Genomic DNA, 18,665 nt, shown 5'->3' with positions numbered 1-18,665 from the left:
GCTCTTGGCATTGCAGACACTCGTTGGCCCGCGCGAGCAGTGTGGGTGCAATAATTGAATAACATGGATTTCTAAATGTATTTTGCGACGCTCACGCACGCGACGTGTCCGGTCTGGTCAGCATGTTAGTGCCAGCTTTGCTTTGTGGTGGTAAATAGACGGCTACGAATAATACAGATGATAACTCTCTTGGTAGGTAGTGTGGTCAACATCTAATCATAAGGTACTCTACCTCAGGCGAGCAATACCTCGAGACTTCTTTAATATTAGACATCGCGCACCAGCTGTTATTGACAAAAAGACACACACCCCCACCCCTTGTCTTACCAGAGGTAGCATCTCTGATTTGCCGGTGCATGGAAAATCCCGCCAGCTCTATATTGTCCGTTTCTTCGTTCAGCCATGTCTCGGTGAAACATAAGATGTTACAGTTTTTAATGTCCCATTGGTAGGATCATTTTAATAGTAGGTCATCAATTTTGTTTTCCACGATTGCACGTTAGCAAGAAGAATGGAAGGCATTGGGAGTTTGCTCGCTCGCCTCGAGATTCTCAGAAGGATCCCCGATCCGCGTCCCATTTTCCAGTGTCTTTTCTTCACGCAAAAGGCTCTGGATCTGGGGCTGTTCCATTGAAAGCAGGATATCCTTCTCATCTGACTCATTAAAGGAAGAAGTTTCTTGCAGTTCGTGATGAGTAATCACTTCTCTGATGTCCAGAAGTTATTTTCGGTCATAAGAGACGGTCGCAGCAACATTATGTACACAATAAGTAAAACAAATAAGTTTCACAAAGTGCCAAAAAAAGTAAAAAATTGCACAATTGGTTGGGAGAATGTAACACGTCAGCCATGTTCTTCGCACCATCTTTATAAATGAGAGTCATCCAATATACTATAATAGAAATAAGGCCATGCTCATGAAAAATAAATTGTCCTCTCATCTTAAAAGGCACTGACCGCCTCTGCTTGACACACACGGGAAACTGTTGAGCGTGAAAAATTCTTAACCCACTCAAACCGGTGCGCCTGCCACCTACTACCTGTTCAAAGGCACTTCAATATTTTTTCTTGCCCATTCACCCTCTGAATGGCACACACACAATCCATGTCTCAAATATCTCAATGCTTAAAAATCCTTCTACACTGATTGGAGTGGATTTAAGAAGTGACATCAATAAGGGATCATAGCTTTCAGCTGGATTCACCTGGTCAGTCTATATGGAATGTTTTGTACACTCAGTGTATATCAAATAGTACTGTGGCTCAGCTAACCATTGTTTGTTCTCTCGCCAGTAATCAGTGACATCTGCAGGGAAGTTGTTTGCACCCAGCGGCAGGTAGCCTAGCGGTTGAAAGTGTTGGGCCAGTAACTGTGGGTTGCTAGTTCGAAACCTCGAGCCGTCTAGGTGAGAAATCTGTTGATGTGTCCTTGAGCAAGGTAGTTAACCCTAACTGCTCCAGGGTCACCATCAATAATGGCTGTGTCTCAGGGGGAGTGGGCTATGCAACAAAAAAATAATCCATACTTGTACAAATGTAAGAACCCACCTAATTATTATCTCATCAATGAGCATGTTTTTATTCACATTTTGTAGCACTGTTTTGTTTGATCTAAATTAACTCTGCATGTCTCTTTGATTCCATCATTTCTGGATGCTAGAGTTGCAACTGTCTCCTCACCTCCCGATTCAGGGTCGTGGAAGTTGGGGTCCAGACCTTTCTCCAGGAACTTGGACACCTTTTCGATGTTCCTCTGCTGTACATACTCCATAAACTTCTTCAGGTTCGCCTGGGAGACAGACAGATAGAGAGTCCATGTCATTCAACTAGTATTAAAAACATATTTAAATGTCATTCATGCAAATCTAATTGCATTTAATATTGAGGAGGGGGAGCGGTGTAGAGTTTGAAAGACGGGGCGAGAGTGAGAAAGAGAGAGATAAAGAGATAGATAAAGGAGGAGAAATAGAGTGGATAGGGAGAGATGCATCGGGAAGGAGGGGAGAGAAAAAGAGAGGCAGTGAAATAGAGTGGATAGGGAGAGATGCATCGGGAAGNGGAGGGGAGAGAAAAAGAGAGGCAGTGAAATAGAGTGGATAGGGAGAGATGCATCGGGAAGGAGGGGAGAGAAAAAGAGAGGCAGTGAAATAGAGCAAATGAAGGACAGTTAGGGAGATATAGAGAAAGATAAAACATAGAGGGAGATAGAGCGCTGTGATTGGGTGATGTAACACTCATGTGGATAGAGATGTTTAATAATGCAGGTGCAAGATGAAAGCTGAAGTGTGTGTTTGTGTTCCATGTCAGTCCAAGTGGAAGATTTAGGTGGATACAGTAGTGCATTAGGCACCTTTGGTAGACCGCAATATTCCATCTCTCTGTACTTCCAAAGCAGAAAAAAACTCACTTTCTATTCATCAAGAACAAAATACAGTACATAGCACTTCTCTTTAAAGGATCAGATAGATCACTTACCCATGCCTTTTCCTGTAACCAACTAGTTCCTATACTGTGCATTATAAGTAAAGGAGACAGCACTTAGGTTTGGGGTCAAGTCCATTTCAATTCAATAAATTCAGCACAATATGGAAAACACACAGTTGTGAGGTAGATTGGGTGTATGTACAGCCATTGGTTATTGAAAGCAGAGGAGTTGAGGTGTGGTCTTTACTCCCAATATTCAGTTTTATGTTACAGTTCCACACCAAAGAGGGAATTTTGGATATCCTTATCTTTGTAACCTTTGCTTGATATTCAGCTCATTGCAGTAAAGCGTTTCAACCATTACAGATGACTATCTCACCCAGATGTTTAGAGAGTGAATTGGAATACATACACATCTGCATCTGCTGTACAAGGCTGGAAAGCTCATTCATAAAATAGCACCATGTAGCCACACACAGAACTGCCCAAATAGGGATTTGGACCAGAATCTATCTGGTCCCCACTGATCTACTTCTGTAGTACTACTGAAACAAGGAAGTTTGCAAGCAAAACACCACAGCCATACAGTACAATGTAAGGACAATACATATTGAATACTTTTATCTGAATAAAAGGTTGAGGTGAATTTCCACTTCAATTCAGTTACTTAGTGATTCAATTTGAATTTCTGTTTAATTCCTGAATTGACTGAAAATAAATGGTATTTACCCCAAAGCCTGACTCGAATCCCTATTAGCCTAATTACCAACCTGTAAAATATTCTCAATCAATACTACTGACTTAGAAACCTTGGGTTACTTGAGAGATTCCATATGCTGACAAGAGCTTTCTGTGAAATAATGATTCCACAGTAGATGTAGCTTTAAATTCAATCCAGCTAACATCATTAAGCAATAGGAAATAGGTAATACAATATTGATACAGCATCTGAAATATTCAATACAGTTTGAACACACAGTATCTGAAGTAGTCAAGACTATATTGGTATAGTATCTAACATAGCTTTATTGTGAGATAAAGAGATGGTATTAAACATAGAGGCTAGAGGAGAGAGCTGTGTTCAGATATAACCCATCTGGCTAACAGAGAGATATCATTACTATTCTATTCTCAAGGTTTCTCTGCCTCACTTGTTACATAACCACCACATGCACTGAAACCTACAGTACACACACACAGACACACACAAAGTAAAAGGTGCAGTGACACAAACAAAGGATTATTTTTTACAGACATACTGTACACAAGCTTGCACAAAAAACACACACGCACACACCACACACACCTTGCCTGTGACCAGCATCGCTAATTAGCAGAACATCATGTAGAAGGCGTGTGCCACTCACCATGTAAGGTGTCAAATATATCCGTCCTTCCAAAATCCCTCTCTTTAACTCCTTCACAACTTCACGTCTCTCTCGTGCTCCCTCACTCAGAGACATCTCCGCTCTCGCCCATACCTGGCTACCCTGGCTCACTCACACACACACACACATTGGCACTGAGAATGACTGCCGACTGCTTCTCTCACCATCATCAGCTGTACTGAGGAGAAATTCACTCTGGATTTTTTCAGATTATATGATAAGTGGTTGTTATGGTGATAGGATACAAAGACTGAGCTCTGACTGTCAGCAACATACATGTGTGGGAAGAGCAGTCTGTGCGTGCATGTGTACTATGAAATGCGTTACTAGAAGGGTCAGAGGGATGTTTAGCTAGCAGTGTGTTTTGTTTGATGTGTGTAATATTGCCCACGAAGTGCAGAGGAGAGGACACAGCTTGTTATGGCTAATCTACTCAAGTACACATCCTAATGAACACCACAACACACACACACAGAGTATCATACTACAAAGTGGAACAGTATACATTTCCCTTCAGGAGAGTGGGGGGGGGGGGGTCAATGCGGTTCCAGCCACAGCACAGACTCCTTTATTGAAATACAAACGCTGTCACTGATGACTGGGAGCCTTGTTAGGCACAGGAAAAGGACAGGAGAGGATGTGCATGTGAGACGGTTTGTTTGTTGGCATATGTCTGCGTCCCAAGTCCCAACTTGATCTCATAAGTAACTGTAACAATGTAATCTCACAATCTGAGAGAGGCTAACATTCACAGATTTGCAAAACATTACTGATGTTTACAAATAAGTGTGAGTGGTTAGGTTGAAGCATGTTAGCAAGGGGGTTAGGTTTATTTTAGTTTAGGGGTAAGAGTAAGGGTAAGGTTAGTTTGAGTCATGCTTGAGGGTGCAGCACTGCCAAATGTAAAGATCAGACACAAATTGGCCACAAAACAATCCCTCTACTGTTATGTTTCTGGTGTGATTTCAGGCTGCCTAGTCTCCAGTTTAATTCACAACACGGGTTCAAGGGTAAATCTTAATCGGTAATCTAATCGGGGGATCAATTTGAGACACACACACCGGTCATTCTAATGTCATTACCACGGGAACCCATATCATAGCAACGAGAAGCCCTCCCCATAGTAACGCGGTACGCACACAGAAACAGATGAACCAGCAAAAGAGAACTGACAGATATGGGACAGAACACACACAGGTTTCACACACGCACACATACACAAGCACGCCGTGCTATGCACACACGCACTGATACAGAATTTTTATTTGAGCCAGTTTGTTACAGCAGGAAAATAATCATGCAGAAACAAGAAATGGGAATTATGTAGATTATAATTAATGGAATTTTTTTGAAGAGGTTGATATGTTTTTCGTTACGGCAAATCAAGTCTGACATTTTAAAGTGGAAAATTGAAACTTTAGAAGCCTTTTTAAACCTCGGATACACTACAATTTTGCATTTCCTGTTGTGCAGGAAAATTCTCAGCAGCAAAAGAGTGATCAAATTAAGATCCTACATCTGTACTCACGTGTCACAGACACATACACACACACACAACCACTGTCTACCTAGCATTAGGAAACACATCAGAATGCCCTTCAGTCAGGGAGATTTTCTCCAAATCAGCATTTACACTCACTGTATCCAATAGTAAAGGTTAATATCTGCCAACACAGCAGGCCCAACACCCAGCAGTGTGATCTTAAATTCACTGTCAGAGCATAAGATACTGTTCATATAACCATGTGCTAGTGTGTTTCTTTTGTTGTAAATCACAAAATGCATCTGCATTTCCTACAAAGTAGGAAAATTATCAGCAACAGAAGATTGATCAAATTAAGATCCTACATATGTTCACAGTACATGCTACATATTCGTCTAGAGAGCAAGTAACCAAGTATACACTTCAGAGTTCACTGGCGAGCAAGTAACCAAGTACACTTGCCAGGAGAGTAAATAAAGTCAATGACCTTAAGGATTTAGATAAATAATCCCATGGTTTAATCCTGACACTCTTTCTATCTCCAAGGTTTCTCCTCTTAGACTTCATCTGCTACCTTCAGATAATGGCTACAATGTGAGGACCCTGCCAGAAAGAATCCCTCCCTCCCTCCCTCCCTCCCTCCCTCCCTCCCTCCCTCTCCCTCTGTCTCCCTCCCTCTGTCTCCCTCCCAGAGTTGTTTTCTTTTCCTTCAGGCATTCCTCACTAAATGTAGCTAATCCTACATTTGCATTTTATTCACCAGTGTGTTTAGTCCTCATAGTGTAGCACAGTAGGTGAACTCAGTAGGTATATTTGACACTCCATGGACTACATTTCCTCCCATCATCACTTCATGCCTCTGTAGCTCCTAGTCACAGACAACTGGGTTATAGTATGTACCATCACGGATCAGTAGTCATCATAAAGCCCCAATGTAAAGTAGTGGGTTAATGTCAACTGGACCTTGAAATACACACATGCTTTCATACATCACAACTACTTATCATTACATACCAGTGGAAGCAGCTGGGGGGAGGATGGCTGGAACGGCTGGAACAGAGCGAATGGAATGGCATCAAACACATGGAAACCATCTATTTGATACCATTGCACTCATTCTGCTCCAGTCATTACCACGAGCCCTTCCTCCCCAAGGAAGTTGCCACCAACCTCCTGTGTTACATACAGTACTGTATGTAAACACTGTATGTGGAATATGCACATACTGTACACATCCAGAAGCATCACAATTACTCAACCGTCATGAAGATTTAATGTATTGATGTATTCACACATGCTCTGGACCATCACTACAACTACTTAACCATCTCATGTAAACACGAGGAACACTTGATCCAGCGTGCATGGAAACTTACTAGGTGAGCCAAACCAAGTGATCTACACACAAGCTCTGGAACATCTTAACTAGTTGGGCTAACCACGTGAATACTTACCGCCTGTGAAATACACACTCACCCAACATGCCCAGAAACATCACAAGTTAAGCATCATGTGTGAATACTGTGTACTCTGTTAATTCTAAGTGTCAGGGATCAGAAGGATCACTTGGATCCTCTGTGAATTATGTCAACAAATGATGATATCAGTCATGGGTAAACAGAACCGACAGACAGGCTAAGGAAGCATATAACATGGCTCCCTATGGCACACCCTGTACTGCACTACAATGGCCCAAAGCCATATGTTCAGTTTACAGTCACAAAGTATCAATAGCACATTATGGAGAATAGACAGTCATTTGAGATTTGGTCTTTGTCTCAAATTATTCCTTTCCAACCATTTTGCACTACTTTGGGTACAGAGGCATATGGCTCTGTCACGAATGGTGCACTGATTCCCTATTTATTCCTCATGTTATGTAGACACTGTAGATCTATATCCAACATGCTGTATGTTGGCAGTCAGTATCTGTCTGAAAGCTCAGGGTCATATGGCTTTGAGACAGCTACATGGCTGCACACTGAAGATGTGCACAAGGACTAGGCTATGCAGTACAAAGAAGCATATGGAAGGGAAGAATTACATATTTGGACCAACACTAATGCTTTCTGAATCAATGCTCTTTAATAGGATACTTCCTATGCTTGTATAGTTAGCATCAGCAGCAGGGGTGCTCAACTCCCCGCCACTAACATAAAGTGATGGCTGTGATACGTGGAGAGGTGGCATATCCAGCTGTCTGTTCTCCATATGTGACACTGATGATGATTTCATTTTATAATTGGATCACCATTGTGTAGATCATATTATTGTGTAGATCATAGTAGAAAAGCCAACGATAAAGGCATTAAGGCTTGCGCTCCTTTTTTTATTGTTGATCTGTTGGCGGTAGGGGCATTTGATTCAGAAGCCCTGTGCACCGGATAGGCAAAGTGTTCCCATTTTGAACCATTTCATTTTTCTGAAAATACAAACTCCGCCTACCCGGTGGACCAGGAGATCTGTGAATAAATCGTGAGTGCCTACTGCGCTGGCCAATCGAATAGCTCAAATCACCGTGCCTACCTACAGCTTCCACGACCCCGGCCACAGCAAAATTTGACACTAGCTTACGTGAGATTTAATTACTTTTAAAACCATGACCAAGAGAGACTGTCAAAGAATACCACAACGAGCTGCTGTTTTTATTTGTGAGTTGATGTCTACGTTTTATTCAACACTGTCTACACTATTACAAAATATCAAATGCGCGTCGCTCTACTTCCACTCGCAATGACTGAGTAGTCAAGTGTATCGATAGCACTACGTTTTATTATTATTAGCAGCTCGACTCTGTCCCTCTCTGTCTCTCTCTCTCTGGTCAGTCTCACCAGAGGAAAGGAGGGAGAGAGCAGGGACTGTGAGAGGCGGACCCTCTGCTGCTCCCTCCCTCCGCTGAGACTGATACCGTGTTCAAAATAACTTCAGTTGTGTTCAAGACAACTGGGAACTCGGGAAAAAATGAAATCCGACTGGGACAAATCTTTTTGACCGGTCATCCAACTGGGAAACTCTGGCATCTTTCTAGAACTCCGACTTTCCTACCTGAAGTTCACTGACGTCAGTTTTTTTTCTTTGAGTTTCCAGTTGTCTTGAGAACACCATGACCATCAGATGCAGGTACAGTCAGTCCAGTAAAATGAAACATTTAATTATTTCAATTTATGCTCGGCTGTGCCTCACAAGTGTTACACCAAGTAATCTATTTTGTTATCAAATCTTGAGTTTTGAAATATAATATGGTTTGAGAAGGACAATATTAGCAGGCCAGGCATATAGCCGACATGCTGTGATAATGTATTAGGCCTCTGCGCAACCCTCATTCCTACAGAACTGTTTTTAGTCAATGGTAATTAATAGTTAATGTTACATTTGTTTAAAAAAAAATCTGAGTGGTAGATATTGTCACGCTCGTCGTAATGATGAGACCAAGGCGCAGCGTGCATAGAGTTCCACATAATTTTCATAAAGAGATACTCACAAAACAATAAAGAACAAACGAAACGTGACGCTACTGGAGTGCACAAAGGCAACTTACTGTAGACAAGATCCCACAACACAAACGAGGTAAATGGCTACCTAAATATGATCCCCAATCAGAGACAACGATAAACAGCTGTCTCTGATTGGGAACCATATCAGGCCAACATAGACATACAAAACCCCTAGACATACAAAAACCCTAGACATACAAAAACCCTAGACATTCAAAAACTAGCGTACCAACCCTAGTCACACCCTGATATATAGTAACACAGATATCTAAGGTCAGGGTGTGACAGTACCCCCCCCCCCCAAAGGTGCGGACTCCCGGCCGCAAACCTGAACCTATAGGGGAGGGTCCGGGTGGGCATCTACCCTTGGTGGCAGCTCTGGTTCTGGACACAGCTCTGGAAGCTCCGGCACGTGGGTCGTCTCAAGAGACCCGGACCGTGGATCGTCGCCGGAAGCTCCGGACCGTGGGTTGTCTCTGGAGGCCCCGGACCGCGGATCGTCGCCGGAGGAACCGGACCGTAGATCGTCGCAGGAGGCTCTGGACTGAGAACCCCTGCTGAAGGCTCCGGACCGGGGACCGTCGCCAGAGGCTCCGGACCGGGGACCGTCGCCGGAGGTTCCGGACCGTAGACCGTCTCAGGAGGTTCCGTACCGTAGACCGTCTCAGGAGGTTCCGGACCGTGAAACGTCGCCGGAAGCTCTGGACCGTGGAACTGTCGCCGGAAGCTCTGGACTGGGAACTGTCGCCGGAAGCTCTGGACTGGGAACTGTCGCCGGAAGCTCTGGACTGGGAACTGTAGCCGGAAGCTCTGGACTGTGGAGGCGCACTGGAGGTCTGATGCGTGGGACCGGTACCGGTGGCACCGGGCTGATGACACGCACCTCAGGGCGAGTGCGGGGAAGAGGCACAGGACGTACTGGACTGTGGATGCACACTGGAGATCTGATGCATGGGACCGGTATAGGTGGCACCGGGCTGATGACACGCACCTCAGGGCGAATGCGGAGAGGAGGAACAGGACGTACTGGACTGTGGACACGCACTTGAGGGAGAGTGCGAGGAGCAGGAACAGGACACACCTGACTGGGAAAGCGCACTTGAGGGAGAGTGCAAGGAGTTGGCACAGGACGCACCGGGTTGTGAAGATACACTGGAGACCTGGTGTGTATAGCCGGAATCAATTGTTCCGGAACTTTAACATACATTTCAGGACGAGTACGAGGAACTGATACAGGTGGCATCGGACAGCTAACATGCTCCTCAGGGCGAATGCCGTGCATACTACGTCATACCAACAGCTCTCTCTCTTCACTCTCCTTCAATTTGACCGACAACTCCTCGAAGGTCTCTAACTCTCCCCTCCGTTCACTCTCCTCCAATTTGTCCAATAACTCCGACAGTCTCTGACTCACTCCTCAACTTCGCCGACTGTTCCATGTTCCCCCCCCCCAAATTTTTTTTTATTGGGGTTTCTGTGGCCTTCCTCCCCAACGTCGTTGCTGTCCTCTCATGCTCCTAGGCGACTCACGCCAAGGAAGGCGATCCTGTCCTGCCAGGATTTCCTCCCAAGTCCAGGATCCCTTCCCATCCAGGATCTCTTCCCAAGTCCAGGATACTTCCTCCTCCTGGGCACGCTGCTTGGTCCTTTGTTGCTGGGATCTTCTTTCACGCTCGTCGTAATGATGAGACCAAGGCGCAGCGTGCATAGAGTTCCACATACTTTTAATAAAGCGATACTCACAAAACAATAAAGAACAAACAAAACGTGACACTACTGGAGTGCACAAAGGCAACTTACTGTAGACAAGATCCCACAACATAAATGAGGAAATGGCTACCTAAATATGATCTCCAATCAGAGACAACGATAAACATCTGTCTCTGATTGGGAACCATATCAGGCCAACATAGACATACAAAACCCCTAGACATACAAAAACCCTAGACATACAAAACTAGCGTACCCACCATAGTCACACCCTGACCTAAGCAAAATATATAGAAAAACAGAGATTTATTTATTTATTTATTTATTTTACCGTTATTTTACCAGGTAAGTTGACTGAGAACACGTTCTCATTTGCAGCAACGACCTGGGGAATAGTTACAGGGGAGAGGAGGGGGATGAATGAGCCAATTGAGATATCTAAGGTCAGGGCGTGACAGATATAGGCTTACTTTTTGACTGTGAAAGTGATCTTGACTCAGATAAGGTTGGTAACCACTTAAATAGCACATAGCGTGGCTTCAAATGGTGTCTTGATTTTACCCACTTCCAAGCATCAAAATAAACATTTGTTTTCTTAAAAGCCTGGAATCAGTGCAACCCGAAGTAAACAGCATTAGCCTGCAGAGTTTGTTCCATATCCCCTCCTGTCCTTTTGTTGGCTGTCTTATATAAGGGTTAAGATGAAGCAGGCAGGCCTTGACCTGTATGTCCCAGATGCTTTATACAGAAACCATCCTGCTGCAGGGGGAAAGCATTTTAATTAAAGAGAGAGAGAGAGAGAGAGATGGAGATGAAGAAAGAGGGAGGGAGGGGGAGATGGATATGAAGAGAGAGAGAAAAAGGGAGGGGAGAGATTGAGATGAAGAGAGAGAAAGAGAGGGACAGAGAGAGATGGAGATGAGGAGAGAGACAGAGCAAGATGGAGATGAAGAGAGTAAGAGGAAGGGTGAGAGATGGAGATGAAGAGAGAGTAAGAGGAAGGGTAAGAGATGGAGATGAAGAGAGAAAAAGAGGGACGGGGAGAGATGGACATTATACTATCATGTCCACAGCCAGTGAACAGCTAGAGGAGTAATGGAGTAAGAGAAATATGTCACAGCTCGAGTACAGTCGGCCTCCTACAGCACAGCTACCACTCCATCTCTAATGGGAATCCACAGTATCTAAAGCAGCGATTCTCAACTGGTGGGTCACGACCCGGGAGATTTTGAATGAGTCACTGTGTTTTTGTAGATTTTTTTTCAATTGAAAAATACTCCAGCCTGAACTTAAACGACTAAAACCAGGTAGATATTGGTAGAAAGTGACTCAATAATGTTACCTCTGAACAATTTTCTCTTCAATCACAGTATTTTCATAATAGATCTATTAGCAGCGCTATTTAGTGGATATGGGTAAACTTTAATTGTTTTCTTCGTCATAATTGCTACAATTTCTATCAATATAGTATTAAAAATAGTTTTTTAGATTGCATTTTGGCGAATATTTGTTGTGATGCAAATATTGTCGCGACTGAGACAACCTAGTTTAATTTGGGTCCCGAGGCAAAACCAGCTGAGAAGCAATGATCTAAAGCACAGCTAACACAACGCACAGAACAACGCGCAATTAAGATAATATGCCTAATATGCATTCATATACAGTGGCAGGAAAAAGTATGTGAACCCTTTGAAATGATCTGGATTCCTGTATAAATTGGTCATACAATTAGATCTGATCTTTATCTAAGTCACAACAACAGACAAACACAGTTTGCTTATATTAACAACACACAAATTTGTGTATTTTTCTTGTCTATATTGAATACATCACTTAAACATTCACAGTGTAGGTTGGAAAAAGCATGTGAACCCCTAGTCTAATGGCTTCTCCATAAGCTAATTGCAGTCAGGAGTCAGCTAACCTGGAGTACAATTATTGAGACGAGATTGGAGATGTTGGTTAGAGCTGCCCTGCCCTATGAAAAACACAACAACATTTGAGTTTGCTATTCACAAGAAGCATTGCCTGATGTGAACCATGCCTCAAACAAAAGAGATTTCAGAAGACCTAAGATGAAGAATTGTTGACTTGCATAAAGCTGGAAAGGGTTAAAAAAGTATCTCTAAAAGCCTTGATGTTCATCAGTCCACGGTAAGACAAATTGTCTATAAAGGTTCAGCACTGTTGCTACTCTCCCTAGGAGTGGCCGTCCTGCAAAGATGACTGCAAGAGCACAGTGCAGAATGCACAATGAGGTTAAGAAGAATCTTAGAGTGTCAGCTAAAGACTTAAATAAATCTTTGGAACATGCTAACATCTCTGTTGCCGAGTCTACGATACATAAAACACTAAACAAGAATGGTGTTCATGGGAGGACACCACAGAAGAAGCCACTGCTGTCCAAAAAAGACATTGATGCACGTCTGAAGTTCTCAAAAGAGCATCTGGATGTTCCACAGCGCTACTGGCAAAATATTCTGTGGACAGATGAAACTACAGTTGAGTTGTTTGGAAGGAACACACAATACTATGTGTGGAGAAAAAAAAGACACAGCACACCAACATCAAAACCTCATCCCAACTGTAAAGTATGGTGGAGGGAGCATCATGGTTTGGAGCTGCTTTGCTGCCTCATGGCCTGGACAGCTTGCTATCATTGACGGAAAAATGAATTCCCAAGTTAATCAAGACATTTTGCAGGAGAATGTAAGGCTATCTGGCCACCAATTGAAGCTCAACAGAAGTTGGGTGATGCAACAGGACAACGGCCCAAAACACATAAGTAAATGAACAACAGAATGGCTTCAACAGAAGAAAATATTCCTTCTGGAGCGGCCCAGTCAGAGTCCTGACCTCAACCCGATTGAGATGCTGTAGCAGGACCTCAAGAGAGTGGTTCACACCAGACATCCCAAGAATATTGCTGAACTGAAACAGTTTTGTAAATAGGAATGGTCCAAAATTCCCCTGACCGTTGTGCAGGTCTGATCGACAACTACGGAAAATGTTTGGTTGAGGTTATTGCTGCCAAATGAGGGTCAACCAGTTATTAAATCCAAGGGTTCACATACTTTTTCCACCCTGCACTGTGAATGTTTACACAGTGTTCAATAAAGACATGAAAACATATACTTATTTGTGTGTTAGTTTAAGTAGACTTTTTTTTATCTTGTTAGGTTCTTATTTAGAGAAGATAACTCACAGACACTAGAGAAGCTTAACCAAGTGGAATTCTTCCCAAAGGGTCGACACACCTGTATTCAGACACTGACATGGCTTCCCCCGTGGTGGTATTCATACCCCACTTTGGGTGGAGTCTCCTCCTTATCTCTAAACATTGCATCATTCTTGCTAAGCAGGGAACTAAGTGATATGGGCCTTCAACGGTTTCTCCCCTTATCAGTACTGTCACATGCATTTGTTTTCCTGCACTCAACACATTCCAAGCTTAATTGTCTTACTACAGAGAACCATTCACTTCTCACTCCTTTATATACTATGCATCTGATCTATCATGTCTTTAATATCTCAATGTTCAAAGTTTAGAATCCAACAGTCTATTGTTGTGACTTAGATGAAGATCAGATCCAAGGTGATTCCAAAGTGTTCACATACTTTTTCTTGCCACTGTAGCTGTATATTTTGTGCTTTTCTCCCCGATATATGGTATTCTTAGCTAATAAACTTTAATTTCTCACAACGTACACTCATTATCTGGCACTCACTATTTGGGGGGAAAACACAGTAAGGAACTACAGCAGAGTAGAGTATGGTAATGTGTGTCTGATGCTGCTGCCAAAACCCACACTACAAACATGTCCTACAGACATTAAAGGAGTATTGTCATTAGCTTGTCCAGGCTGGCTTCCAACACACGTCCTCAAACCATCTGGACCTCTCCTCATATCTCATAGAATGAGACAGGGATGGGGGGGGGGGGGGGGGTAATGGGGGAGGTTGTGGTGTAAGGGGGAGTTTGAGAGAGGGTATATGGAGGAAGTGGAGAGTTTGGTAGGAGTGGGGGAGTTGAATAACTAGAGTAGATGGTTGAGGAGATCTCAGTTGGTGAGAGAGTAGGGACAGGCTGTAGAATAAGGGCTCTGTGCTAGAAGTGGTAGAGTGGAGTAGTTTCATATTACAGCTGAAACTCATTCACCAGCTCAATTTTTATCCACAAACACCATTCCAGAGGGCTTATTCAAAATGAATTGACATACTGTACATGTTTATATAGAGGCCACATGTTTTATCGTTACTAAAATACCATGAGAGAGCATCCTGTCTTTTCTATTTAGTGTGTTTTCTATTGATGCACCCTCTTAAATATTGTAGTCTCTGGCACTCAGACTAGGCAGACTCCAAGCATCAATTAGACATAATGACATGCAAACAAAACCTAGCCGACTCCTCTTTGAGCAAATGAAAGGAATGAGGCCATCCTAGCGAGATTACAGAATTAACAACCGTTTGGATGATGACAATTAACATGATGACATGAAATGAACATCAAATTAAAAACTCAACCATAATAACCAGCTTTCTGAAGAAACTGTCTTTTCTGGGACATGAGGGCTGAGGTTAAAAGAGTATCTCATGACTGAGATGTACACTAGTAGTGAAGACATCAAAACTGTGAAATAACACATATGGAATCATGTAGTAACCTATCTTGTCTCAACACAACTGATTGGCTCAAACGCATTAGAAGGAAAGAAAATTCCACAAATTAACTTTTAACAAGGCACACCTGTTAATTGAAATGCATTCCAGGTGACAACCTCACGAAGCTGGTTGAAGAATGCCAAGAGTGTGCAAAGCTGTCATCAAGGTAAAGGGTGGCTATTTGAAGAATCTCAAATATAAAATATATTTTGATTTGTTTAACACTTTTTTGGTAACTACATGATTCCATATGTGTTATTTTATAGTTTTGATGTCTTCAGTATTATTCAACAATGTAGAAAATAGTAAAAATAATTTAAAAAAACTTAAATGAGTAACGTAAACTCACCCCATTCCGTACAAATGTGCGTAACCGCGACATTCAAACGAGGCTACAAAGAAAACTGATGGGACTGTAGCGACTGTGTTGACTTCAAAATCTGGGGTGTGAACTACATTTCTATTCAAGCGTTGATCGACATGGTAATGGCTCTATAGTGTTGGAGAAAAGTTGAAAAAACTGACCCTCCGTTACATCTTGACGTGTCATGTCGTAACGTATAGCACGCATAAAGCAACTATTTCTGTCTTAGAATCTCTCTCCACCAGGTGTAGCACTTCTCTCATCGTTTAAAAACAAGAAATGGACAGTGACGGGGTAAGGGGGGGATACCTAGTAATTTTTTGCGTCATCACTGCAAGCGATCATGATTCTCAAAGCCACTGTTTACTTCTGAAGATCACTTTAGCACCGCCCTAAAAACCCGATTCAAATTCGACACAAACCTTCAAATAGGTATGTAATGACACATTATATAAACTCTTTATAGTGTTTTATTTAAATTTTAGAGGCGATAAGGTGATAAGTTGGACAGATCGAGTGAAAAAAGCAATTTTACCACACGACAACTGTCCTTCTCACTGTAACGCATTAGTTTCGCTTCCCCACCCGCCATTTTTAAAAAGACCTGAAGGAGCTCATTGCCTTCTTGAATTATGCAGAAACGGGCAGCGTGAAGGTCTCGGCATGAATTCTGTTAGGAAAGGGGAGAAATTGTGCTTTACAATGGTATTGAAATTACAGTTGATCTGGAAGTATTACGTTTTTGGGGCGCTAAAATAAGGTCAATTGTACGGACCAAGGCAATGTACGAGTTTACGTTAGATGTTCTAAAACTTTTGACCGGTAGTGTATGATGTTTCTATGTGTGTGTGTATGTGTGTGAGTGGGTGTGCACGTGCGTGCGTGCGCGAGTGATTGAGTGTATTTGTGCGGGTGTGTGTGCATGCTTGTGTGTGCATGCTTGTGTGTGCATGCTTGTGTGTGCATGCTTGTGTGTGCATGCGTGCGTGCATGTGTGTGTGTGTGTGTGTGTGTGTTGTAGTAGAAAGTTTCACCCAGCTTTGCCCTGATCCCCTCAGGGAACATTTCCATTGTATTTTACAGAGCGTCCTAGGTCCTGTGGAGACAGCATTCAGAGCAGCTCAACCACAGCTAGATACACTATACAGTATGTAGCATGCATAGTATTTTATTTCTGGCATCCTTGATTTAGCTTGGGGTTTGCACTTTTGGGACGATTATATTCATTGGTTCCATTGTACCAGGCAACTGAAATCAAGTGCAGCTCAAGTATTTGAAAGTGTTCAAATGTGTACATTTTAGGAGTCGGATTGAGCAGTCTTCACTCTCGACTCTGGAACACACATACCACCTGGTGACAGCTGGTCCAGTCCTGTCTGGAGTCACAGGTGGGTATGTGTGTCCCAGACAGGACTGGACCAGCTTGTAACCAGGTGGTATGTGTGGTCCAGACAGGACTGGACCAGCTGTCACCAGGTGGTATGTGTGTCCAGACAGGACTGGACAGCGTGTCACCAGGTGGTATGTGTGGGTCCAGACAGGGCTGGACCAGCTGTCACCAGGTGGTATGTGTGGTCCAGACAGGACTGGACAGCTGTCACAGGAGGTATTGTGGTCCAGACAGGACTGGACCAGCTGTCACCAGGTGGTATGTGTGGTCCAGACAGGACTGGACAGCTGTCACCAGGTGGTATATGTGGTCCAGACAGGACTGGACCAGCTGTCACAGGTGGTATGTGTGGTCCGCAGAGGACTGGACCAGCTGTCACCAGGTGGTATGTGTGGTCCAGACAGGCACTGGACCAGCTGTCACAGGTGGTATGTGGTGGTCCAGACAGGACTGGACCAGCTGTCACCAGGTGGTATGTGTGGTCCAGACAGGACTGGACCAGCTGTCACCAGGTGGTATGTGTGGTCCAGCCAGGACTGGACCAGCTGTCACCAGGTGGTATATGTGGTCCAGACAGGACTGGACCAGCTGTCACCAGGTGGTATGTGTGGTCCAGACAGGACTGGACCAGTGTCACCAGGTGGTATGTGTGGTCCAGACAGGACTGGACCAGCTGTCACCAGGTGGTATGTGTGGTCCAGACAGGACTGGACCAGCTGTCACCAGGTGGTATGTGTGGTCCAGACAGGACTGGACCAGCTGTCCAGGTGGTATGTGTGGTCCAGACAGGGCTGGACCAGCTGTCACCAGGTGGTATGTGTGGTAAGACAGTGCTGGACCAGCTGTCACCAGGTGGTATGTGTGGTCCAGACAGGGCTGGACCAGCTGTCACCAGGTGGTATGTGTGGTCAGACAGTGCTGGACCAGCTGTCAACAGGTGGTATGTGTGGTCCAGACAGGACTGGACAGCTGTCACCAGTGGTATGTGTGGTCCAGACAGGACTGGACCAGCTGTCACCAGGTGGTATGTGTGGTCCAGACAGGACTGGACCAGCTGTCACCAGGTGGTATGTGTGGTCCAGACAGGACTGGACCAGCTCTCACCAGGTGGTATGTGTGGTCCAGACAGGACTGGACCAGCTGTCACCAGGTGGTATGTGTGGTCCAGACAGGACTGGACCAGCTGTCACCAGGTGGTATGTGTGGTCCAGACAGGACTGGACCAGCTGTCACCAGGTGGTATGTGTGGTCCAGACAGGGCTGGACAGCTTTCACCAGGTGGTATGTGGTCCAGACAGGGCTGGACCAGCTGTCACCAGGTGGTATGTGTGGTCCAGACAGGACTGGACCAGCTGTCACCAGGTGGTATGTGTGGTCCAGACAGGACTGACCAGCTGTCACCAGGTGGTATGTGTGGTCCAGACAGGGCTGGATCAGCTATCACCAGGTGGTATATTGTGGTCCAGACAGGACTGGGCCAGCTGTCACCAGGGGGTATAGTGTGGTCCAGACAGGACTGGACCAGCTGTCACCAGGGGGTATATTGTGGTCCAGACTGGGCTGGACCAGCTGTCACCAGGTGGTATGTGTGGTACAGACAGTGCTGGACCAGCTGTCACCAGGGGGTATATGTGGTCCAGACAGGACTGGCAGAGCTGTCACCAGGGGGTATATGTGGTCCAGACAGGACTGGACCAGCTGTCACCAGGTGGTATTGTTGGTCCAGACAGGACTGGACCAGCTGTCA

The 18,665-nt window shown here is 44.3% G+C and overlaps 1 protein-coding gene across 1 annotated transcript in view; it reads right to left on the bottom strand.

Annotated features, from left to right (window-relative positions):
* Nucleotides 1-18,665, bottom strand: part of shank3a (SH3 and multiple ankyrin repeat domains 3a) — a 302,959-nt gene that overhangs the window by 162,122 nt on the left and 122,172 nt on the right. The window contains exon 4 of the mRNA XM_070443122.1: nucleotides 1,681-1,789. Within this exon, the coding sequence (XP_070299223.1) occupies nucleotides 1,681-1,789 (109 nt within the window). The remainder of the gene's footprint in view (nucleotides 1-1,680; nucleotides 1,790-18,665) is intronic.

Source organism: Salvelinus sp. IW2-2015, linkage group LG4q.1:29, assembly GCF_002910315.2.
Source record: "Salvelinus sp. IW2-2015 linkage group LG4q.1:29, ASM291031v2, whole genome shotgun sequence".
In the NCBI taxonomy this organism is placed as follows: Eukaryota; Metazoa; Chordata; class Actinopteri; order Salmoniformes; family Salmonidae; genus Salvelinus; species Salvelinus sp. IW2-2015.
The sequence above is the reverse complement of the archived record's forward strand: the minus strand, read 5'-3'. Positions and strand labels throughout refer to the sequence as shown.